General features: G+C 37.1%; 1 protein-coding gene and 1 pseudogene across 2 annotated transcripts; both read right to left on the reverse strand.

Moving 5' to 3' along the window:
- Positions 1 to 13801: 13801 nt before the first annotated feature.
- On the reverse strand, positions 13802 to 20127 carry LOC148296307 (uncharacterized). Of its 2 annotated transcripts, none has more exons than XM_088247853.1 (7): positions 19509 to 20127; positions 18857 to 19179; positions 17978 to 18130; positions 16787 to 16879; positions 15169 to 15227; positions 14491 to 14584; positions 13802 to 14135 (listed from the first exon to the last, which is right to left on the reverse strand). In XM_088247853.1, the coding sequence occupies exons 1-7, from the start codon at positions 19984 to 19986 to the stop codon at positions 13923 to 13925; spliced, it is 1413 nt and encodes a 470-aa protein (XP_088103979.1). In that variant the 5' UTR covers positions 19987 to 20127; the 3' UTR covers positions 13802 to 13922. The 2 variants fall into 2 exon arrangements, with proteins under 2 accessions (XP_088103979.1, XP_088103980.1); XM_088247854.1 differs by having other exon boundaries at positions 13997 to 14135; positions 14491 to 14577.
- Positions 20128 to 21340: 1213 nt separating this feature from the next.
- Positions 21341 to 22680, reverse strand: LOC110747964 ((+)-borneol dehydrogenase 2 pseudogene; annotated as a pseudogene).
- Positions 22681 to 27464: the final 4784 nt, after the last annotated feature.

The following is a 27464-nucleotide window of genomic DNA, read 5'->3' on the forward strand; positions in this document are numbered from 1 at the left end:
TAGTACAGCCGCACGGCTATACTTCGTGATTTTAGTGTTTTTTAAATAGACATGTGTTGAAACGTGGCGCCTAATCGGTGCGGGGTCCTCTTTTTTTATATTAAAAAATAGTATAGCCGTGCGGCGATACTTGGTTTTTTAATTTTTTATAAAACAGTATAGCCAGACGGATATACTGTTTTACACATGGGCGCCTAGGCGCTGTGAGGCTGTTTTTTTGTTTTTTTTAATTATAAATAGTATAGCCGATCGGCTTTACGGCTTTTTTTTTTCAAAATTGTTTTTAATAGTATAGCCGGCAGCTATACTACGATTTTTTTTTTAAACAATAGTATCGCCGGGCAGCTATACTTATTTTGACACGTGGCTCCTAATCAATAGAGGGTCTTCTTTTTTATTAAAAATAATAATAATCCAGTCGCACGGCTAGACTCCGTGTTTTTAATTTTTTTAAATAGACATTTGTTGACACGTGGCGCCTAATCGGTGGTGGGTCCTCTGTTTTTATAATTAAAAAACGTATAGCCGCTCGACTATACACGGTTTTGTAATTTTGGATAAAACAGTCTAGCCGCACGGCTATACGATTTTACACGTGGGCTATACTATAGCTGTGCAGCTATACTCGATATTTGTTTTTTTTTTTAATGGGTTATTCGTAGCAATGGTCCCTTAACTATACCCGTAGTTTCATTTTGGTCACTCAATTCAATTATTAGTTGCAGAGGTCACTCAAGTAGGTGTTGTGTTGCACCATTAGTCCTTCCGTCAAGTCTGTTACATTTTCTCTCAAAAGTGAGGGTAAATTCGGAAATTCATGATGCGTTCCAAAAAATATTTTAAAACCTAAAAAAGACATGGCCCTGGAACTCCTCGACGTCGTCATTTCGGGGAATGGCTCTGTGGCGTCTTCATCTTCGTCTTCGTCTTCATCGTCGCCTTCTGGTGTAGGGATGATCCGAGATGTGGGAGAGAAAAGAGACTCGTCGTTGTACAATGGCTTCAATGAGGCTCTGGGTGAGGAGGCCTCCACTATTATCTTCTTCTCCACTTCCCTGAGCAAGGATCATGAGGTATTGTCGTAGCAGCCTCTGGCTCTAGTTTGGTACCATAATAACAAGGGAAACTAAAGAAAACAATTTGAGTGGGTTTGGCAGGGATATGGTTTGGGGAGTGTGAATGAATTTTGTTATCAATTTGATGGGTTTGGGTTCATGGTTTCGAGCGGATGAGTGGGGGCATCTGCACCCAGTGAGCCTTAGCTGGCTCCGTCCCTGTGGCTGCGCACATGAGCAGCTATGCAAGGGAAATGGAAGGTGTGACCACACTCTGCTGTGTATATGGTTGTGCCCTGCCCTGTCTTCACGTTGTTCAAACAAATCCCACAGTTGCTCTGCAAAAGTCCCCACATAAAACAAACATTTAATAACCCAAGGAAGGAGAAGCAAGGATTGGGTTGCGGCAATGGAGGATTGTGGAGGAATGGGAGGGTTGTGGATGAATTTCCCAATTTACCCTCATTTTTGATAGAAAATTTAACAGAGTTTGACGGAAGGATTAATTGTGCAACACAACAACTACTTCAGTGACCTCTGCAATTAATAATTGAATTGAGTGACCAAAATGCAACTACGGGTATAGTTGAGGCACCACTGCTATGAATAACCCTTTCTTTAAAATAGTATAGACGATCAACTTTACGATTTTTTTTCAAACATATTTTTAATAGTATAGCCAACAGCTATACTACGATGTTTTTTTTTTAAAAATAGTATCTGTTTAAAAAAATAGTATCTATTTTGGATATGTTGAAACTATCAAATTAATACACATAAGGTACAAACTAATGAAACTAGGAGGGTGCTTTTTTATTTTTTATTTATTTTTTATTAAATAGCATAGCCGCGCGGCTATACTCCGTGTTTTATTTTTTTAAATAGACATTTGTTGACACGTGGCGCCTAATCAGCGGGGGGTCCTATGTTTTTATAATGAAAAACCGTATAGCCGATCGGCTATACTCGGTTTTTTAATTTTGGATAAAACAGTATAGCCGAACGGCTATACAATTTTACACGTGGGCGCCAAGGCGCTGCGTGGCAAATATTATAGCCGTTCGGCTATACCCCATTTTTGTTTTTGTTTTTTTTAAAAATAGTATAACCGATCCGCTTTTCAGTTTTTTTTTTCAAAATTGTTTTAAATAGTATAGCCGGAAGCTATACTACGATTTTTTTATAAAAAAAAATAGTATCGCCGGGCGGGTATACTTATTTTGACACGTGGCGCCTAATCGATAGAGGTCCTCTTTTTTATTAAAAATTAATAATACAGCCGCACGGCTATTGTCCGTGTTTTTAATTTTTTTAAATAGACATTTTTTGACACGTGGCGCCTATCGGCGGGGTTCCTCTGTTTTTACAATTAGAAAACATATAGCCGATCGGCTATACTCGGTTTTTTAATTTCGGATAAAACAGTATAGCCGATCGGCTATACTATTTTACATATATGTGGGCGCAACACTCGATTTTTTTTCTTATTTTTTTTTAAAAATAGTATAGCCCAGCAGCTTTCCCGTTTTTAAAAAAAAAAATTGTCTTGAATAAATAGTATAGACGAGAGGCTATAGTCTTTTACATATGTATACATATGTAGGTACGTACGTATTTTTCAATAATACATTCATGTTCTATAAACGTCTCAGGTTTTTTAAAAAACAAACATACAATAGTGGTATTGTACATGTACGTACATATTTCTAATGTTTTATACACATATTTTTTACAAAATTTTAAGTAAGACACACAAAATTCAAGTATTATACAAATAATTCTCACAAATTATTGAATAAGAATAATATATGTTATAAAAATTATATTAAATTATCATATAGTGGAAGATTAGTATCTATTATGGATATGTTGAAACTATCAAATTAATACACATAAGGTACAAACTAATGCAACCAGGAGAGTCCTTTTTTATTTTTTATTAAATCGTATAGCCGTGCGGCTATACCATTTTAGTATAATGTATTTCAATAGTATAGCCGTGCGACTATACCTTTTGAGAATAATGTATTTAAATAGTATAGTCGGGTGGCTATATTGTTTTTGACACGTGGCGCCTAATCAATAGAGGGTCTTCTTTTTTATTAAAAGAATAATAATACAGCCCCCCGGCTATAGTCTTTTACAAAAAAGTATAGCCCAGCAACGCTGGTTTTTTTTTTTTAAAATTGTCTTGAATAAATAGTATAGACGAGAGGCTATAGTCTTTTACATATGTATACATATATAGGTACGTACATATTTTTCAATAATACATTCATGTTCTATACACGTCTCGTGTTCTATGCCCTGCGTGGGTGCTCTGTGGCAAATATTATAGCCGGTCAGCTATACCCCATTTTTGTTTTAACAAAAAAAAATAGTATAGCCGACCGGCTTTTCCCTTTTTTTTTTCAAAATTGTTTTTAATAGTATAGCCGGCAGCTATGCTATGATTTTTTTTTAAAAAAATAGTATCACCAGGGCGCTATACGTATTTTGACACATGGCGCCTAATCGATAGAGGATCTTCTTTTTTATTAAAAAATAATAATACAGCCGGACAGCTATATGCCATGTTTTTAATTTTTTTAAATAGACATTTGTTGACACGTGGCGCCTAATCGGTGGGGGGGTCCGCTGCTTTTATAATTAGAAAACGTATAGCCGCTCGGCTATACTCGGTTTTTTAATTTTTGATAAAACGGTATAGCCGCACGGCTATACTATTATACACGTGCGGTGCTCTGTAGCAAATAGTATAGCCGTGCGGCTACACTAAATTTATTTTATTATTTTTTTTAAAAAAAGTATAGCCCAGCAGCTTTGATGATTTTTTTTTTAAAAAAATTGTCTTGAATAAATAGTATAGACGAGCGGCTATCGTCTTTTACATATGTATACATATATAGGTACGTACGTATTTTTCAATAATACATTCATTACACGTCTTACGTTTTTTTTAAAACAAACATACAATAGTGGTATTGTACATCTACGTACATATTTCTAATGTTGTATACACGTATTTTTTACAAAATTTTAAGTAGGACACACAAAATTCACGTATTAGACAAATAATTCTCACATATTATTGAATAAGAATAATATATGTTATAAAAATTATATAAAATTGTCATATAGTGGAAGATTAGTATCTATTTTGGATATGTTGAAACTATCAAATTAATACACATAGGGCATGTTTGGTAGGCTAGACTGCCCTGGATAGTGTTAAATAACACTTCAAAATCATGTTTGGTAAGAGGGGGACTAAATTAAATGGGATTGTATAGTACAACAATAAACAAAAAACCTCACTCGCTCTTCCAATTTAGTGAGCCTCAAACACGGTTCGCGAAATAGCAATTTCGCTGAACAAAGAACGCGAGTCCGATAATAACCAGCTTCTTCTTCTTGACCTAGACCCAGCCAAACCACCAGAATCACCACAGACCATCGTCAAACCCAGTCACTCGAACCAACCACCACCAATTCAAACTCAGTCACTCGAATCAACCACCACCAATTCAAACCCAATGGAACCACAACCCAATTGAACCCAAATTCAACAACCACTGTCAAACCCAATTGAACCTTCCAAGAAATCATCCACCATGATCAGGACAACTGCAAAGAGAGACACCATTAACGGAGATGTGGGCTTTCTTGTATGAGACTGAGAGAAGGAAGTCATGAATTCCCAGTCTTGAAGTGGTTTGACAAAAATTCTAAAAACTAATTGGTACCCATTAAAGGATTCTTCCGAGGAATGACATAGAAGCCATCAAGTTGAACTTATGGAATAAATAGCTGGTATTGAATTTTCAGCCTCTGTCTCTCTCTCTCTCTGCACTTTTTCTCACCTAAAACCCTTGACCACTCTCTCTCTCTCTCTCTCTCTCTCTCTCTCAGTAAAGGTTACAGCTTTCAATCTAGACAGTTGATTAAGAAGAAGAGAGGAAGAAAGGAAAAAAAAAAAAAAGGGTTGGCCTAGGAACTTGGGAAGGAAGAAAGAAAAAAAATGAAAAAAAGAAGAAGAAACGGGCTGGGAAGGAAAGGAAGAAAAAAAGGAGAAAAAAGAGGAAAAAAAAGAAGAAGAATAGATAAGATAGTTTTAGCAATCTTTAATTAAAATTAAATATTAGAATTTTATTTATTTTTTAGTCCGACACAACACCAAGCATAGGTCTTCACTATTTTTACAATCCAGCTTCTTAGTCTAACGCAGCACCAAACGTAGGTCAGTACTTAATCCAGCTTAGGCCAATCTGAGCTAATCCGAGACAGTCATAGGATTTAGTCCAGTTCATGACAGTCCGCCGTATCAAACGACCTCATAAGGTACAAACTAATTCAACTAGGAGGTCCTTTTTTACTATTTTTTTTATTTTTTTTATTTTTTTTATTTTTTTTATTGAATAGTATAGCCGCGCGGCTATACCTTTTGAGTATAATGTATTTAAATAGTATAGCCGGACGGCTATACTGTTTTTGACACGTGATGCTAATCAATAGAGGCCCTATTTGGTGAGCTGGACTGGACTTGCTAGGATTAGACTTGAAGTATTGGATTGGACTGGGCTAGACTTCAGTCCTATTGAGTTGTTTGGTAGAACACTAGACTAGACTAGACTTAAGTCCAATCCATTGTTTGGTACAAGGCCACACTGGACAACATTGGACTTCATTTTAAAAAAAAATTCAAAAGTAATTTACTGTTTATTAGATTATTTAATATCATAAATAATTAATTAAAAATGTATCAAATTATATAACCAATATTTATATAATAAAAAATATTATAGAACCATAACATTCAAAGAGATTGGGACTTCAATAAAAAAAAAAAGAGATCGAGAGTGTCTCACCCAAAAAAAAAAAAAAAGATTGGAACCTACAATCGAACAAGCAACAAATCCAACAAAATTAACGCAACATATCTAACTTACTCAGATCAATTCGATCAACCCATTAACCACTATTAACAACAACAGTAAAAAAAATTAAAAAAAAATTGGAGCCAAAAGGAGATGGAGAAAATCTGGGATTCCCCTATTACAGCCAATGGTCTTTGCATCTTGGACCAGAAACAAACATAAGAAAAAAAAAAAAGAAAAAAAAATGAGATAGCATTGAAGAGACTGAAGTGAGAAGATTTGCATCAATGGTCTTTGCATCAAACCCACCCTATTACAGCCAATGGTCTTTGCATCAAACCCACCCTTTTCCTTCCATTTTTTTGTTCCTATTTCCAAGAGAGAGATTGAAGTGAGAAGATTGCTTGAAATATGAGATAGCATCAGAGAAGAAGATGAATAGAAGAACAGAAGAGAGAGGGGAAAATCACAAAGACATAAAGAGTGGAAGAGAGAGAAGAGAAGAAACTGGTGAGAGGAGATGTGCTCGCCGAGAGAAGAGAGAAGAGGCGTGTCTCTGGAAAAGACTTGGATTCTAAACCCACATCTAGGCTTGGGTTCTGGAGCCATAGTTATTTGGGACACGGATCCCATGCCCATATCCAATCCAAGACTAATTTAAGCTCACCAAACAATGGCTAGGATCCATGTCCATTTTAATTGAAAATATCCAGTCCAGTCCAGCCTATCAAACAGGGCCAGAGGGTCTTTTTTTTTATTAAAAGAATAATACTACAGCCCCACGGCTATACTCCGTGTTTTAATTTTTTTAAATAGACATTTGTTGACACGTGGCGCCTAATCGGTGGGGGGTCCTTTGTTTTTATAATATAAAAAAACGTATAGCCGATCGGCTATACTCGGTTTTTTAATTTTGGATAAAATAGTATAGCCGCTATTTTACACGTGGGCGCCTATGCGCTGCACGGGTGCTCTGTGGCAAATATTATAGCCGCTCGGATATACCCCATTTTGTATTTTTTTTTAAAGTAGTATAGCCGATCGGCTTTTTGTTTTGTTTTTTTTCAAAATTGTTTTTAATAGTATAGCTGGCAGCTATACTACGATTTTTTTTTTAAAAAAAAAATAGTATCGCCAGGGCTCTATACTTATTTTGACACGTGACGCCTAATCGATAGAGGGTCTTCTTTTTTATTAAAAAATAATAATACAGCCGGAAAGCTATACTTCGTGTTTTTAATTTCTTTAAATAGACATTTGTTGACACGTGGCCCCTAATCGGTGGGGGTCCTCTGTTTTTATAACTAAAAAACGTATAGCCGCTCGGCTATACTCGGTTCTTTAATTTTGGAGAAAATAGGATAGCCGAACGGCTATACTATTTTACACGTGGCGCATGCTCTGTAGCAAATAGTATCGCCGCTCGGCTACACTCGATTTTTTTTCTTATTGTTTTAAAAAATAGTATAGCCCAGCAGCTTTGCTGGTTTTTTTTACATTGTCTTGAATGAATAGTATAGACAAGCGGCTATAGTCTTTTACATATGTATACATATATAGGTACGTATGTATTTTTCAATAATACATTCATGTTCTATACACGTCTCACGTTTTTTTTTTAAAACAAACATACAATAGTGGTATTGTACATGTAGGTACATATTTCTAATGTTTTATACACATATTTTTTACTAAATTTTCAGTAAGAAACACAAAATTCACGTATTATACAAATAATTCTCACATATTATTGAATAAGAATAATATATGTTATAAAAATTATATTAAATTATCATATAGTGGAAGATTAGTATCTATTTTGGATATGTTGAAACTATCAAATTAATACACATAAGGTACAAACTAATGCAACTAGGAGGGTCCTTTTTTACTATTTATTTATTTATTATTAAATAATATAGCAGTACGGCTATACCTTTGGAGTATAATGTATTTAAATAGTATAGCCGGGCGGCTATACTATTTTTGACACATGGCGCCTAATCAATAGAGGGTCTTCTTTTTTAGGGTATACTAGTGATTTGCCCCCTGAACTTGTACCTTGGTTTCAATTGACCCTATATCCTTTTTTTTTTTAGAAAATTAAGGATATGAACTTCTTTTTTTCGCCAATTTCCCCCCTACTATCTAAATCATCAACATTTCATCCAATTGTTAGTTAAATCATTAAAAATAAATAAATTTTTTTAAGAAAAAATTAAAGGAAAAGGAACAAAACAAAAACCTATCCTACCCACAGACCCCCCCCCCCCTTTCCCTACTCTCTTTTTCTTCCTCAACATGACTACCCATGTAATATCCCACATCGACCAACGGAGAGGGGGATGTGCCTTATATGTACATGCCTGCCTCCATCTAGCACGAGGCCTTTTAGGAGCTCACTGGCTTCGGAGTCATGGGAACTCCGAAGTTAAGCGAGTTGGGGCTAGAGCAATCCCAGGATGGGTGACCCACTGGGAAGTTGCTCATGAGTTCCCAAAAACAAAACCATGAGGGCAGAGAGGGGGACCCAAAGCGGACAATATCGTGCTACAGCGGAGTCGATCCCGGGATGTGATAATTTGGTATCAGAGCCACTCTGCCGTATGGTGTGAGTGTGCCGACGGGGACGTCGAGCCCCTAAGGGGGGTGGATTGTAATATCCCACATCGACCAACGGAGAGGGGGATGTGCCTTATATGTACATGCCCGCCTCCATCTAGCACGAGGCCTTTTGGGAACTCACTAGCTTCGGAGTCATGGGAACTCCGAAGTTAAGCGAGTTGGGGCTAGAGCAATCCCAGGATGGGTGACCCATTGGGAAGTTGCTCGTGAGTTCCCAAAAACAAAACAGTGAGGGCAAAGAGGGGGGCCCAAAGCAGACAATATCGTGCTACGGCGGAGCCGATCCCGGGATGTGACAACCTATTTCCCAGCTGCAACTCACCCCCTTCCCCACCTGCAACCCACCCCCCCTCCCGCCGCCGCTGCCTCCCCTTTCGCAACACACCCCCAAACCCATGACCACCCATTTACCCATCGTAACCTCCATCTCTCTCTCAACAACTCACCCATGACCACCCATTTACCCATCGCAGCCTCCCTCTCTCTCTCAACAACTCACCCTCCCACAGCCACCACCCCACAACCATCACACACTCTCTCTCTCTTCCTGAAAACCCCAGGTCTCTCTTCCCCAAACCCCAGGTCCCATCCTTGACACCTACAAAATCACCCACCTCACCATAACCTCTCTACCCCTTGTGCAATTTTTGATCAAATGGATCTGGGTTTTTGTGTGTGTTCAAATAAGTGCATATGGGTTTTTTTGTTCAAATATATGGTGGAGGTTTTGGTGTTTTTGTATGGGATATGTTTGATTTTGGGGAAGAAGGGGGTTGGTATGAGGCTTATAGGAAGTGGGGTTGGTAAGTAGATATTCAGAGGCTAATAGGAAGTCTGAGGATGACATTTTCTCTACTCTTTTTAAAAAAATAATAATAAATAAAAACTTTATTTCTATCATTATTGATTATTATTTCAAATTTCAAATTATTTTATTTTATTTTTATTTATTTTTAACGTATAAAATGACCACTTTGCCCTCATATTTAACAGCAATTTGGATGAAATGGTGCGGATTTAGATGGTAGGTGGGAAATTGGTGGAAAAAGAAGTTCATATCCATAATTTTCTAAAAACAAAGGATAGGGGGCAAATCGAAAATTAAGTCCAAGTCAAGGGGTAAATCACTAGTATACCCTCTTTTTTATTAAAAATAATAATAATACAGCACCACGGCTATACTCCGTGTTTTAATTTTATTAAATAGACATTTGTTGACATGTGGCGCCTAATCGGTGGGGGTTCCTCTGTTTTTATAACTAAAACACGTATAGCCTAGGCGCTGCACAGGTGCTCTGTGGCAAATATTATAGCCGCTCGGCTATACCCCATTTTACAGTTTTTTTTTTCAAAATTGTTTTTAATAGTATAGCCGGCGGCAGCTATACTACGATTTTTTTTTATAAAAAATAGTATCACCGGGCGGCTATACTTATTTTGACACGTGGCGCCTAATCGATAGAGGGTATTCTTTTTTATTAAAAAATAATAGTACAGCCGCACGGCTATACCCCGTGTTTTTAATTTTTTTAAATTGACATTTGTTGACACGTGGCCCCTAATCGGTGGGGGGGTCCGCTGCTTTTATAATTCGCGGCTATACCCCATTTGTTTTCTTATTTTTTTTAAAAATAGTATAGCCTAACAGCTTTGCTGTTTTTTTTAAAAAAAAAATTGTCTTGAATAAATAGTATAGACGAGAGGCTATAGTCTTTTACATATGCATACATATATAGGTACGTACTTATTTTTCAATAATACATTCATGTTCTATACACGTCTCATGTTTTTTTAAAAACAAATAATTCAAACATATTATTGAATAAGAATAATATATGTTATAAACATTGTATTAAATTATCAGATAGTGGAAGATTAGTATCTATTTTGGATATGTTGAAACTATCAAATTAATACACATAAGGTACAAACTAATGCAACTAGGAGGGTCCTTTTTTATTAAATAGTATAGCCGTGCGGCTATACCGTTTGAGTATAATGTATTTAAATAGTATAGCCGGGTGGCCATACGTTTTTGACACCAGGCGCCTAATCAGTAGAGGGTCTTCTTTTTAAAAAAAATTTAAAAAAAAAAAAAAAAAGAGGCTTAAATATTGAAATGGTCCCTATGTTTTGCCTCATCCGCCAGTTTAGTCCCCGTGTTATTAATTTGGCCAATTTAGTCCATGTATTTGTATATTTTAGCAAATGTGGTCCTTTTCGTCAAAATTCAGTTGAAACTAAAGAAAAACAATATTTAAATTGATTATAAATATTCAAATTCAAATAATAATAATAACTTAATTATTAAAAGCCATGTTCTTGCATGTAGCAAAGAAAGTTACTGAGTCAATCGTATTTTCTTGTTGCAATCATCTTCCTTCTCCACTACTAGCACATAATGTCTATTTTTTGGGGTTGAAATGGGTGTAGTGAGAGTGGCTATGGGTTTAGGAGATGGTTGAGGTCTGAGTGTGAAATTGGGGGAGGCAATTTTTTTTTTTATTAATTCCATTTTTAGATTGAATTTGGATATTTAATAATTAATTACAGTTTTTAAAATTAATTTAAATTTTTTTCCTTCCAGTTTTAACAAAATTTTGATGGAAATGATCATATTTGCTAACATATACAAACACATGGACTAAATTGGCCAAATTGATAACACGGGGATTAAATTGGCCGATGAGGTAAAACACAAGGACCATTTCGACATTTAAGCCAAAAAAAAAAGTAGTACAGCCGAGTGGCGATACTATTTAATCTATAAAAAATTAAGCAAAAAGCACCCTCCTTGTTGTATTAGTTTAGACTTTAGAGATATTAATTTGCTAGTTTCAACATATCCAAAGTAGATATTGATCTCCCACTGTATAATATTTTAACATGTATTATTTTTATTCAATAATATGTGAGAATTATTTGTATAATACGTGAATTTTGTGTGTCTTATTGAAAATGTTGTAAAAAATACATATATTAAACATGAGAAATATGTACATAGATGTACAATACGAGTATGGTACGTTTACTTTTTTTTTTTAAACGCGAATTTAACCGAGTCCCTAAGACGTGTACAAAATACAGATGTATTATTGAAAAATACATACGTGTGTGTATCATAGAGTATTAAATGTGAAAGTACTAAATTGTTTATACAGGTAATAACTACGGAAAAGTAAAAAATTAAACGGGGACAATAGAGACTTGGGTAATGACCTAATAATAATGGATAATGTTATAAACTACTCTTATCGATAAATGAAAATCGGGGAAAAATTTAAAAGACAAAAAGGATCCCAGTATACACATATATAGTATAGCAAAGGATCTCAGTATACACATATATAGTATAGCAGCACGGCTATACTATTTATTAAAGGAAATTAAAACAAAAGAAAAACCCCGTAAAGCCGCTTGGCTATACTAGTTTTTGTTTTCAAAATTATTTAAAAAAAGCAGAGTTGCCGTACAGCGCCTAGGTGCCATGTGTCAAAATAAGTATAGCCGTGCGGCTATACTATTTTGAAAAAAAATTATTTTTTTGTTCCTTTCCTTTGTCTGTCGCTTCTCTTTCTCTCTCCCCCATTCTCTCCCCCATTCTCTGCTTTTTGTTTTTCCTTATTAAAATGCGTCAAATGGTGAAACATTAACACATTCAGAAAATATTTTTGATAAACTATGAAGTGCTAGAGACCACAATTATCATGGGGTTAAAATGGTAAGAGATTTATCATTTAAAATAAACAAAATTTAAATCAAAACAAAAAACACAAAACCCATGTACTCGATGTGGCAGTTACCCCCACCCTTCTACTCCTTTTCCTTTTTGGGTTTTTTTTTTCTCATTTGTTTAATACATTACTAGCTTTCCACATAGAGAAATTATAGAGTAGTACGATATCACCATGTCAGCTGGTAATACTTTCACTCAAAAAATATCATGTGTCATTTTAAAAAGAAAATAATTATTCTTTTTACAGCTCGACTTTATCTATATCCACTGAAATAAAATTAGAAAAGAAAAAAAAAGTCCCAGCAATCCAACCCAATAATCATTAGTCACAAGTAAGCCAAATACCCATAGCCCAATAAATTGTTGCAACCAGGAAACTTCATCATCATTGTCAATGAATAAAAAAAAATTATATAATCTTAATATCTGATGAGGCTTATTAGATCCACATTTGAGAACCAGCATAATACCCAACCCAATCAACCTTTTCAATATCAATTTCTTGTTGGCCAATTTGTAACTTGTATGTGACACACCCACCTCCCATTATAACATTCTTCACATCTAATGGAAATATGTAGTTTAGAAGGCAACAAACCAATGAGACCTTCATTAATGAGAAAATATAGATGGATCCTGGCATAGCCACCGAAAGGTTGAGAAGCAAATCTGGCTATGATTTAGCAGTTGAAGAGAGAGAGAGAGAGAGAGAGAGAGAGAGAGGCGACCAGGCCAAGCGACATGGGAGTAGGCGACTGGTTTGGGGTGGGCAATTGCTCATCTCTTGTTTTTTCTGATTTTTTTTTATTTTCTTAATTTTATTTTAAATGGTAAAAATTATGTTCCAATTCCAACTGTTAAAAATGTGAGTTGTTTAAAAGTATGACACATGACATATTTTGAATGGAAGTATCACCAGCTGACATGATGATATCGTACTATTCCATAATTTCTCCTCCACATGAAGCTTATATTTTTTTTTAATGCCTTTTTTTATTTTAATGCAAGTTTTGTTTGGTTTGGGGTATTGGCCCGCCACCGCTACAATACTTCAAAAATAAACATGTCATAATCAAATATCTCAACCTATATCTCAGCTTCCTTACGTTCGAGTTTGATTCCTTTTTCTGTATATTAGAGTAGTTTTTTAATAACCAAAGTATATTAGACTAGTTTACAATATTGGTAATAAAAAAAACATATATCTCGGTTCACTTGAGTCACATAAACACTATTTTCAGTTATTTCAGTAAAAAAAAATTAGAAAAAATTATTAGTTTTTCATGAGTCCCATGTAAATAGGTTATTTTATGAAAAAATCGAGTCATGTCACCCAGCTCTAGTTACTATTCCAGGTTACAAAGTAAATGACCCAGTTGTATTCACAGTGCACTTTGTATTAGACCTTTCTCAATACGCATTGTCCACAAACTATTTTTTTTTCTTCCTCTCATTATATATAAATATATATGTACATAGAAACTAAAACACAATCCAAGAAGCCAACGTTCATAGAAATTTTTTTCTTCTCATTATACATATAACTGTGATGTCAAATGTTCAAATAATATATTGGTTATATACAGTAAGAATGACAAAATTGTTTGATTTTGTCTCGCTATACTCACTTTATATTCTCTTTTGTAAAGCAATAAGTAGCACTATGAAAATGGGAGAAACAAGAAAAATAATATATGGAAGAGTTTGACTCAGTGTACCTACTTCACCTTCAGCCTCTTTTAGCAGATAGTCGGATTTATTTTCAATGAAAGCTTCAAAATAATTCTGGAAGCCAGTGTTCTTCCAAGGTTGGCTCCTTGTAAGCTTCATCATTTCCATCGCCTGCCAGATGCATAAGTTCCATATAATTTAAGATGGAAATGAAAGAAACTGCCCGAAAACATGCACTTGAAAAAAAAAATATATATATATATATCCAATTTGAAATGTGAAAAACATTCTGTAGTAAGCCCCATAACATATAGCCTACTATTTCCAATTGGTATTTGGATCTTAGGACATGAAATACAATCGTTACAAATGCATGCCTATGATATAATTATCATTTCTGGTGTCAATTCAGAGTCACGGTTTGTTTTGCTTTAGGATTGCACCCTACATTTGAATATAGAGCGCCTTGGTGCCTTGTCTCTTGCATACAGATGCTAGTTTACATATAGATCCAACTAGTAGTTACCTGAAAGCTGAACACAAATTGCCTCGCCTTCTTGCTTACTTTAGCAGTTGGGTGGGATTGAAGCTTCTCGTACATGACTTGAGCTTCCTGCGACCTATCAACCATCACTAATATTTAAAATCTGAAGGTATTGTAGACCAGAAAAGATAACAATAGTCAGAAACAGCCCATCTCTATTGAGGATGTGCCACATTCAAACCCAAAAACATATAATCACAACACAAAACATGGTCTCCGTTATATCAATAATATGACAGAGAACATGGCTTCAGATAGAATGATAGAGAAGAAGTCATGTGCCCACCCGAAATAGCTGCATCTTTTATACGGGATGACAAAAAATATGCCTTTTCTTCTTTCCTGAACATGGCTTAAGATGCAGGCTAATCATTTTGATCCACAAATGCCTTAAAACTTTACATGGGATGACAAAAATTGTTATTGTTTTTTAACATTCACATGAAATTTTGGCAGGTAATTGTGCACAGTCGTGTCGTCACATTGAAATGGGATGTTGCCGAACTTCGAAACAAAACTAGAGAGTTTTGCTTGGATTGATGTATTTATCATCACACAAAAGGCAACCGGCTTATTTCAAATTCCATGTGAAACATAAGTAACAAAGTCTCATGAGATGATTAGACAGAGCAAATAAATTCTCAAAATTAAGATATATACCTACTGAGGGAGTCTTGACAAATAGACCATTGTAAAGCAGCCAACCCATGAAGCTCACTCTGTCAAAACAATTTTCACATGAAACAAATTTGAAAATGTACGGATGTAAAGAAAAATCAGATGTTACCCTTTTACCCAGAAACCAAAAAAAAACAACAAAAAAAAGAGAAAAAAGAAAGAGGTGCTGAACACTGATTCATGAAAAATTCATCTCTCAAATATCAACTGCATCACATCACTAGCTAAAACTAAAAGATGTTCAATAGTATATTTAGGATCATGGTTTTTTGTTTTTGAAAAGTTAAGGATCATGGTTTCTATAAACCGGATCATTAGATCATAGTATTTCAATTTTTTACAAAGTCATTTCTCAGCCCAAAAAGAGGAAGATTGTGCAGGAAAAATGGCCATCGTACATGAACATGAATTTTGAATATTTGCCATTTCACTATTTCAAGTTTCCAAATATGCTGGGAAAATAGCAAGCTGCTCAATTAATAGAGGGCTTGGCTTAATAGAAACAATGACATAAAAATCGAGCAGTCCTCTATTAATTGAGTGGAGTAGTTCCCAAAAGAGTCTTATTTAGTAGCCCAGTGATTTTTTTAGACAGATAGCTGTACCATGGATATCATGAAAAGGTCAGAAGCAAAGTCTTTACTTAGTAGCCCAGTGATATAATAGAGAGAGCGAACAAAAGTAACAGATTTAAATAAAGCACACAACTGCAGAAAAATCATAATGCTTGATTACCTGTATTAGGCTATTAGCTTAGTGCCCATTTGGCAGAACTTGTCCAAAAACTAAAATAAAAAAATAAAATTCACAGAGAGGTTCTCTTGAAGAGTCTTTCTGGAGAAACTCTCAAAATGAGCTTCTCCAATAAGATGCATTTTTGCTTCTCAGATGATTTTCCCTCTCTCCAGAATCTGTTGTTAATTGGACCTTATAAGACAACCAATCACCTGATTAAGTCAGAGTACTTTCACAGGTCATAAGTGCTTCCCTCCCACAAACCTATTTTGAGCTTCCACTAGTTCTCTGTAAATTGAAATGCTATCACAGCCATTTACAATTTACAAGAGAGCACCCCATCAATTAACGGATCTGGATTCAACTAATAGATTCAATCAATGTATATCAGTTGCACTGAATTTCTAAATCCAGTCACGTATTAACGGGGTATGATCGACAGTAATTGCTATGTCACTGTCACTAATATTGGATATCAGGAAATGAAAATTTTGGATTCAGATATTTTGAACCAAAGATTGTGCCTGCGAAAGATTATGAAGACATGGTAAATCATTTTGCTTAACCAGGGTTAGTAAGGACCAACGCATGACAAGTCCTCAATACTTCTCCCAATAAAATACTTGTTTGCGATGGTATAAGCTGACAACATAAATGATATCAGTCAACTTACAATCTTATCGAGTCTTACAATTTACAACAATACTCCTACAAGGAACACTAATTGGCATGTAAATTATTGAAATTGCGGCAAATCAGAGAGGTATGTATCATTTCGTCATAGTAAAAAATACACATTGTCCAAATATGTTCGTAGCAAAATTTATTTATTGTTTTATATGAGCATGCAGTTCAGCAACATTACCTTAAATGGTAACTTATCCATAACCTGCTCATAGTAGATTAATGCTTCCTTAAGCTCTCCAACATCCATCAATGTGTCACCATCCTTTAGTGCCTGCATATAAAATTATTAATTTTAGAAATGCCAACGCTGTATAATTTTATTGGATTCTTTAAGATGAGATGATGGTGAAGGGCAAGATTACAAAACCATAATACTCAAGATTTTGTTATAAGATTTACACGTTCAAGAGTTTCAGTTTCCAATTTTGTATAATACCGTGTCTGAAAATCACAGAAGCGTAAGGTCACTACAAGACTCTGTATACAGGCTGTATTCATTTATTTTGGCATATGAAATAATTCACAGAATTGTCTCAGTAGCATATGCTTCTCTTTAGGATTCTATGATGCAACACAGCCAAGTGTGATGCCCAAGGTCTCTAGGGGATTCCAAGAATCCTACTAGTGTGATGCTATGTTCTTCACTTCTCTACAGAAAACATCAATCGCACGCAAGTTACACAATCAGTAACATTGCTATATATTTTTCTTCCAGTCTTACATCAGTCAACCATAGTCGAAATCTGGAAGTATTTAGAATGGAAACCCAAAATCTATTTTCCTTTTATAGAGAGCTAGCAAATTTTAGTTTAGGATTTATAAGGGATCATATAATTTGGTTTTTGTTCTTTTTTTAACAAATTTACTGCATTCATGGATAACTCCAACAACATCTAGTTTAGTTAAGATCTAGACCAGTGGCACCACCCAAAACACCAACCTGACGCCACTAGAATTTGACTTTAAACTTTTAACCTAATTTTAAATCCATTTCCAGTACCCAGAAGAATTTGATTGACCTAATTTTAAATTCATCATGATCTCTACTCAGTAAAATATCTCAAAACCTGCAAATAACAAAAGAATTTTAGAAACATTTCAAATTCCTATATTCGTCTGAGCATTATATAAAAATAAAAAAAACAATAAGTTCAGATATGAATAAACCAAGTAGCCTATTCCTGTTAATTGCAAATAGAGAAGGAAACATATTCTGCAATGACATTATCTGAAATTCGACTTCTATGAAACAAACAAATGAATAGAGTAAATTAAGAAATGACAAAAGGAAGCAAGGGAAAAGGGTTTTCAGGGGAAGAAAATATTTTGGCATACAAGCAGACAACGAAAAATTTCAATAGAAGCCAACCTTCTCACATTCAGATCTTAGCTTTGGATCAATGTTCATGCCCATTTTACTCTTGTAATCAGCAACTAATTGTCTTGTGCGTGCTTCTTTAGCAGCTTTTTCTTCAGCTGTTTCCAGCACTTCCCCAGGGTGTATAACTCTTCCACCACCAAACTGAACAAATAAAGAAACTCAGTTAGATCAATCACATTTTCAATCCCTTCCCCTAATACAGAAATACAGCAGCTGTTTCACTATCACAGTAATATTCCCAATTCAAAAACTTCACTCTATAAATGGTCATCTCACAGTACAAAGTTGTGAATCCATTTACAGTGTTAACATTTACCAGTGTGAAGTTCAAGGATATAAACCAATTGTCTTGTTGCCATCAAGTCAGATAAATAACATCAATCTATGGTCAAATTAGTTCATAAAAGATTTTTGCACCTATTTCTTCAATAGTTTTAAACACCAAAGAGTAACTAGAATACATACTACCAGTGGAAACTTGAAACATGATCTAACAAAATATAAGTGAACATCTTCCCTACATGATATGTACTAAGAACAACGCATCAGCTACTTCCAGAGTCAACTGAGGAATTCACATAAGATGAAATTAAGCTCTTGTTTCCATCTTTTCAATTTAATTTGATAGAGCAGTCTGTGAGGGAGCCAAACTCTTCAATGAAGATTTACAATATATGAAGGCATTTAAAAATAACCTATAGCTGCGAAACGCGACCCATCTATTTCATTCTTAGGATTGATTGCATATGGTTCCTGGGCACTTCTTCAAATATCCGTTTAAAAATGAATGCCCCTATTCATGTATAATGTTATATGTATGTATCAAACACGCTAATGTAACACTAATTGTGACATCAACTGTCATACCATTTTTGAAATGTCGTTCGGTCTAGGAAATACACCCCATGAAGAAACTTTTGGCTTGTAAAGATCTGAGTTGTCTCCTTGAGTCTGCTCTGGCTTCCGTGCCACTGCATCAAAATTTCTAGCGTCCCCGACTATAATCTCAACGTCAGGTGAGTTCCCTTCTGGAAAATAGTCAGCTATTGGAACCAACCCAGCTGGCAGTCCTCTACCCTCCTTCTTATCCGCAAAGCCAAGTCCCACAAAATCAATACTTGAAACTGACAATTTTCCCTTCTTGTCTACTATCTCATTCCCCAAGTTTCCCCCAGTACTTTCCTCCAAACCTATAAGACAATTCAAATACAAATTTTACTCCACATTTTAAATTACATAATTCATTCTTGAGCAGAACCTCCAATGGTATTTTGTGTTTGCTATCACCTTAGAAAACTCCAGTGCATTGCTCAGAAAAATAATGGAAAAGCAAACTCAGAAAAACAAAAATCAAAACAGAACTTATAGATTATTAAACCTTCTACCATTGATGAAAAAGCAAATAAACAAACACCTAAATTTTTGTAAGTCTAACACAAGTCCCTGTTTCACTTCAATAGAACATGGAAACTGTCACTCTTCAACTCTAATTTCAAATCTTCTTTTTTTTCAAAATTACCTGAAATTTTGTCACTATCCCCAGCATTAATGTCACCACCCACAATGCCTTTACTCTTCTTATACTCTTTAGCTTTCTCCATTGCAATCTTAACCGCAGCTGGCACTTCCTTCTTCCCACCGCCAGCTCCATCCGGGCCCGACTCACCATTTCCAGCAATCCCATCACCATTCTTAACTGGGTTTTTCTCAATTTTCAATTTCTTGTTCATTTGCACTGACTTCTTATACGCCTTGGCATTCTCCAGTGCGAGCTTGACAGGGTCCGTTGGCCCAGGCTCGGCTTCCGGCGTTGTTTCGGGCGAATTTGGTGAGTTGGGTTGTGAAGATTCAGCATTGGGTGGGTTCAGAGAGAAGGAGAGTTTGAATGGTTTTAAAGGGTGGGGCTTGTTAAGGTTTGTGGAGGGGAAAAGAGTGGGTTTTGTTGTGGAAGAGATGGTGTTGAGGGAAGCGAGCCATGAAGGTTGAAGAGAAGCCATTAGGGTTTGCAGAGTGTAAGTCAGTAAGTCAGTGTGCTTTGCAAGAGGGTGTTTCTGAGGTTGGAAAATGGTTTGTGGCCATGGAGGAACTCAAAAGGGGTTCTGGTTTTTCAGTTATATCTATATTGGTTCTATTTGAACCGAAGAACCGTTACTACTATGGAGGTCATATCCTGATATTTACGGTCCACAGTCAACTCAAAGTTTGGGCTCGGCATGGTAATTTAATGGTATTCCATTGTTGAAATGTTCCCAAATTCAATTTCTTTATTTTCTTTTCTTATAAAAGCGTATTCTAGGAGGAGAATAGAACCTAAGACCTTGGGTGCGGGGTAAATACTCTTAACTACTGAGTTAAGAAGACCCCTCAAGTTCCTCTCATTCAAGGACTTTGGATTATTCAGAAGTGTTTTGACTCTAGTTCTGTAACATTAACTTTGAGTGTGCGCTTTTGGCCCATTTTGCATAGTACTTTATCTTATAGCTGATAGTTTTGTGAACTTGAGGAACGTTTTGTTATTAAAAACTCTTACATTATCTCATTCTTTTAACCTCTCAAAATTTGGTTTTGGTGGATCCAGGGACGGACCGTTCCTTTGTCTAACCTGGGCTATAGCCCAGGCAAAATATTTTTTTTTTCTAGTGTAAAATAGCAAACCCAACACACCTCCCCAAGTTCCAATCAACCCATGTAAATGGACCCCAACTGATAGATTTAGTGCATTGACTAGGTGGAGTTGCGTGTGAGGGCACCTCCCCTTTTTAATCCACCCCATATTACCCCACACTTTCCCAATTTTATTAACATTTAACACTTCACATAAATAAAAACAAACCAAAAATCTTCACATACAGAAACAATTAACATTAAAAACCACACTTCCCCGTTAAATTTATGTTTAAATTAAAACCACACCCCATTCCTCAACTTTAAAATTGTAATAATTTTTTGTTTAATATTGTAAAATTAACATAAAAAAGAATTTTGAAAAATTATTTGAGTATGAGATATACATGAATTGTTCTATTTTAGAGGGGAAAATTTCGGGTTTGAGTTATCTAGCATTAGAGATGGACTTAATAGGTTTGCATGCAAGGTAAATTTAGCCCACCCTATTTTGAAATCCTGGGTCCGTCCCTGGGTGGATCGCTGTTACCGATGTTGTCACCAGAGTCATGGTTGTTACCGTTTGTTTATTGTCATAAGAGTCCTGTCCTTTCAATCTCTTTGTATTCTCATGAAAAGACCGGTAGTCATTTCTCATTCTTCCTGGTTTGAGCTTTTGGGGTAACGAATTTGGAGAAATGTGGTGCCCGTGGGACAGTGAATTATTATTTATGATTGTTCAAGCACTGCATGAACACTATCTTTATAAGCAGACTCATGCGCTGTAATGATTCATATCTAGTTCACAATACAGTTAAAAAAACAATCTCGTTTACATTTATAAATACCAAGAGCAATAATTAATTGACTTCTAAACTTTCCAGCCTCCGGCAATCTCGATCCACGTCCAATCTTTTCCAAGCATACTATTTAGCCAATACCTAAGTTTATGAGAGCCTAACACAACATGCTCCAAGCTGCCATTCGAAACAAGGCACCAATCCGATTAACTTTACCCCATCATCTAAATGCTCTTAGTGAGTGATTTACACAAGTGAAGCCCCCATCAATCATAAGATTATCTCCACTTATGTACTTGGACTCATCACTTGCTAAGAAGAGCACAGCATTAGCTACATCATCAACAGTCAATTCTACTCCTTGCAAGTTGGCATTTCCCCCTACAAACGAACGGAAACCTGCCCAGGCATCTTCAGTTCTCTCCTCCTCGGGCAAGTGAGCCAAAGCCAAAATTGTCGCAACTGCGTAAGGAGAAACACAGTTAACACGAATCCCATGAATTCCAAGCTCGGCAGCAACGTTCTTGGTGAGCCCCAATACAGCATGCTTGGACCCTGTGTATGCATGTGGTCCTAAGCCTCCTAAAGCACTTGCAACACTGGAAAGAGAAATTATACTGCCTTTCTTTAGTGGGATCATTATCCTAGCTGCGTGTTTCATTCCAAGGAAGACTCCCTTCACATTAATATCAAATAACTTCTCAAACTCGGATACATCTGCATTGCGGATGTCGGGACAAGGTGAGCCTGACACCCCAGCATTGTTGACGATGATATCAAGTGTGCCATATTTATTGACTGTGAAATCAACTGCACGGCTAACATCATCCTCTATTGTGACATCACAACGGAAATAACTAACATTTGGGTCACCACCGAGGGATTCGCAGACTTGCAAGGACAGGTTGTCCTGCATATCAATTAAACAAACTTTTGCACCATGTTTGTGGAATAGGCGCACAATGCTTTCTCCAATACCGGTGGCTCCACCAGTCACCAATGCCACTTTCCCTGCTAACCTGAGCAGAAGAAAAAGCAATTGAACATCTATAAGAAAATGGAATGCGTGTACTTCTCTGGTATGAGATTGGGAATGGTGGCTTTAAAAAATTCCAGAATTCTGTGCTACACGTGCTCGCCCGTGCACATAAAAACACAATTATTTTGAGAGATGACAATCTACTATTTGATCTCTAACACCAATTTGTACTTTTCAAGATGCAAACAGATAATGCAAATGGTATAAAGCCTCTGAAGTTTAAGCAAACGGTTCAAATTGATTGCCATATGTAACTTCCTTTCCTTTTTTTGTCGTCATTTCAAAGCCCAGGACCATTTGCAGTATTTGTTTGTTCTCTTTTGGAGAAATATATTGCTGACTCAATTTGTAGGGTAATCGTTATCCATGTATTTCATTTTTGTTCTCACACAACTAACATAAAATTTTAAAATTTTGACAAAACTGTGATAGAAAATTTAGCAACCCAGATAAGTCGACACATGAATACAACTTACAAACCCTGAAAAGATAGTCCATTAACTGAAATGAGAAACATGCTCAACAGATGCTTTCTACTATAAATACCAGCCAACCCAAGCAAGAGCAGGGCAAGTAAAACCCTGTTTGGGTCTGTTGAAAATCACAACTGAATTTGAAACTTGCGAAGAGGTTGCGGCTGAAATCTTGGAGTTTTCGTGGCCGGGCTGCACTGGAAGTTGCGGTTGGGTTTTTTATTCTAATGAGGAAAAAGTCACGGCTGGGTGTTGTGACTTGGGAGTTCCAAGATGGAGCGGATGGGGTTTTTGTTTAGGCTGGGGCAGATTTGCTGGGTCATGCTTGAGTGTGGCTTTCCAAGTATGATATAATATAATATATATATATATATATATATATTAGAAAATGAATGCAAAGTTGCAGCCGAAAGTGGTGTTATGTTGACTAACAATTGGACAAAGGAAGCAGCAAGTCACGTGGGAAAGTTTGGAGCGTTGGCTGCAAAGTGTTGGCTGCAAAGTGTTGGTTGCAAAGGTGGCCAAATAGTGGCTGCAAAGATGGCCAAATGGTGGCTGCAAAGAGTTGGCCGGAGGCATTGGAGGTCTGCAAAAAGAAATGAAGGCGAGTGTGCGGTTGAAGTTTTTGGTGATATGCAAAATACCAACATTCATACAATATCAAATAAAAGGCTAAGATGTCTGGTTGAGTGGGGAACCCACGCGGCCGACATCCAAATATTTGGAGTTCACATGTCACTTAATGTTGGTGGGAGTCTTAACCAAGTCAGAAGCTCCAAGTGCACAACTTCTCACCAAATGTCAAATCAAGTCCAAAGCTCAGCCTACGAAACTAATTTCAGAAGTTCCAGCATATGTTTTCCAGCAGATGTGTCCCAGCAGATGTTTTCCAGCAGATGTTTGCAGCAGATGTTTTCCAGCAGATGTTTTCCTACAAGTGGCGGAGTTTAAAGACAGGAAAGCATTAACATTGGGAGGATTTCCAAGACATCGGGTAGTTCGCGCCTAGAGCTCCGGAAGGCATTAATATTGGGAAGATTTCCAAGACATCGGGTAGTTCGCGCCTAGAGCTCCGGAAGGCATTAACATCGGGAGGATTTTCAAGACAGAGTTAGTTGTATGGCCAAACCCATGAGCTGAGGAAAGCTTTATAAATAGCTCATCAAAAGAAGAGAAGAGGACCTCCGACAAAACACACAAAATCTATCTCTTTATCCTGTACTTTTCAATTCATAGTCTAGGATTTTATTTTTCAAGCTTTTCAGATTATCCAAGTTCTTCGTTTTCCTAGTGTAAGCTTACTTTCTTGCAATTTAATTTCAATTGTCTTTACATTCGAATTTAATTCAAGTCTTTATCGCTTTAATCTATTTTATCGCATTTACATTTCTGTCATTTCGTTTATCGCACTTACATTTCTGTCATTTCTTTTATTGCATTTACATTCATTACACTTATCACAAAAATCCTAAAAATAGTCATACAAAGCTCAATCATCCTTGACCTCAAGGAAGAAAAAGAACCTAGGCCAAGAGGAGGTTCCTTGCTTGACCGATCAATCGTTTGATTAAAAGTCAGAAGTGCAAACACACTCACACGATCTTTCCATCCAAGCCATCAAGTGGCTTGGTGGTGGCACGCCTACGCATCTCAAGAGAAGAAGGACCAAAAACTCCTTCCATCGGCCTACCCAGCCGAAAAGAGGGAAACATAATTTGGCACACCCGGTGGGACTAACTATATGAGCGACTGAAAGGAATGGCAACATTCCTACCAGCCGATGAACTAAAACGGCTATGATGCTTATGGCTCGAGTAGCCAATCCATCGGCCAACATGGTGACTACAACCACTATGGACAATATAATTTTACCCATCAAGGTGGGCCTAACATCCAATATGACTCAAGTAGTCAATTTGGTAGCCAATATGATAGGCACAACTATGTTGGTGAATTTGGTGGCCAATATGGCGGGCACAACTATATTGGCGGATATGATCTTATGAACCGAAATGATTCAAATAATCAAAATGGCTTTGATGGCCAAACTAATCAAGTGGCATGGGGGCAATACACTTACCCAGATGGCCAAAATAATCCGGGCAATATCTATGATCAGCTTAATTATTATTCCCACCAAGCAGATCATCCAATTGGCTTTGGTGGCCAACATAATCTGAAGGTGGTTGAGATGCCATCTAGTGGCCATACCCACATGGTGGAAGAATATATAAATGAGATGACATCTAAGTTGGAAGTTGTATTAAAAGAGTTTGTACAAACTTCCAACGACCTTTTCGTCCAAGGTTTGCATAGGATTTCATCTCGACTTAGCCAACGAGCCGAGGGGCAAACCCTCAACCCTAACCTTATTTCTCAATCACAAGAGGAAAGTCATGATATGGTTGCAATTAGGCCACCCATTCCACCTACTCCTCTAGGGAAAAATGAGGTTGGTAGAGAATGTGAGAGTGAGAAAGAGGTGGGCGAGATGACTTTAAAATCAAATATTCAAGGCGACCTTCCTATTGAGAATCTGACATTGGTTGAGGAAAATGAGTCCACCCAAGGGGATGAGACCCAAAAGGTGGTCACCAATGATATGTGCAATTTGGTCCAACCCGAGGCAACCATCTTAGGATGTAATGGCCTACGATCTAGTGAAGAAGAAGGTCGGGGCATGACTCAAGATGCAAAAATAATAGACATGATTGTAGGAGAAAAACTCGACATTGTGATACCACAATTGCAAGTGGTCAAGTTTATTGAGCCCCAGCCAAAGGCCAAGATTGGCCGACCAAATGGACTTGGGGGGCATGAAGGGTCGGCCAAAGTGATGGCCAGAAGTCATCCGGGTAGTTCTAGTCATCCTAGTTTTTCAACCCATTGCCAACAAAATGGCAGGATCCAAGTCAAGAACAAGAAGGGCTCCAAGCTTGGAGTAAAACATGGTTGGCCAGCGCCATGGTATCCGGAGCATTTTGATCAAGAGGAATTTCCATTAGGATTCAAAGTTCCGGATTTTGCATTATTTTCAGGAGATGGACTCCAGTCGACCGTGGAGCATATCGGTCGATTCACTGCTCAATGTGCCGAAATCGGACATCTAGAGGTTTTGAAATTAAGGCTATTCCCGAGCACCCTTACGGGGGCTGCTTTTTCATGGTATGTCAAACTTCCTCAGAACTCTGGTCCGAATTGGCAGACCATGGAGCAGTTTTTCCACGAACAATTTCATCAGCCGAAGCCAAATGTGTCAATGGCCGACTTGACCAAGATGCGCCAAGGACCAAACGAGTCAGTCCAAGAATAGTTTGGGAAATTCAGAGAAGCACGGGCTAGATGTACTGTCAACATGCCTGAACATGAGTTTGCCAAGTTAGCTCAAGGTGGGTTATTGCTCGATCTCCGGAAGAAGTTCGAAGGTATTGAATTTCGCGATATTTATGACCCCCTATTTCGGGTGGATCGATATGAAGCTCTTCGAAGGGAGGAACAACAAAAGAATCGACCGACATATCGACCGACTTTCTATAGAGATCTACCAAAACCTTTCACATCTAGAACCATGGCTGTCCATGTGGTGGATGTCGAAGATGTGGATTCAAATGAGGCAGATGAGGAAGTCTTCCTAGTAGAAGAAGAAGAATCGGCGGGGATAAACTTGGCTGAAATCGTGGTCAGCGAACCACGCGTATGCAAGGCTTTGTTCAAAGCCTCCAAGGATCAGAGGCAGACAACGGTCCAGATTTCTAAGTTTAGCGGAACTTCTCAAAAGGGAGTCGGAACCAAGTCCTATACCTTTGACATTTCGAAGGCTGAACTAATCTTTGACCAACTTTTAAAAGAAAAGATGATAAAATTGCCAAATAGTCATGATATTCCATCGGCTAATGAACTTAGAAACAAGACTTTTTGCAAATGGCATAATGTATGGTCTCACGCGACTAACAATTGCCTTGTTTTTCGGAATGTCCTGCAGGATCTCATTGATCGAAAGATCTTTAAATTTCCAGAGAAAGCTACAATGGGTGTTGATCAGAATCCATTCCCAAATGCTCAGGCCAACATGGTGAATGCCAACTTCCCAAGGCCAGATCAACCTCGACCAAGATTAGACTTGGGTGGCTCCGGAAAAGCAGCAGCTGAGAGAAGAGCAAGGGAGAACCAGATGGATCCTAAGGCAAAGGGTAAGGCCAAAATGTACCCAGAAGTGACAAAGGCTCTAGATGAGAAAATTCCAATTATGGAAGAACCTCCCAAGGCTATTGTGCTATGCAGCTGATGTCAATGTGAAGTCTCATTGGAGGTAGTTCTACCAAAACCCAAGGAGCCAGCCAGGGAACCGACTAAGGAGACAATCAAGGATCAAGCCCAGATAGGTAGACCAAAAAGTTCTGGGAAAAATATGATCAAAAGTTCGGCCGGGAATTACGGCCCATATAGCCCAAAAGGCACGATGGAGATGAGGCCAAACAAACGACCATTGCATGAGTACCATGATAGGTACGAGAGGCCACGATATCAGCCCAAGAGAAGAAGTCATCAGATGCCACTAC

The sequence above is a fragment of the Prunus avium genome, chromosome 2 (assembly GCF_965620075.1).
Source record: "Prunus avium chromosome 2, drPruAviu1.hap1.1, whole genome shotgun sequence".
Classification (NCBI taxonomy): Eukaryota; Viridiplantae; Streptophyta; class Magnoliopsida; order Rosales; family Rosaceae; genus Prunus; species Prunus avium.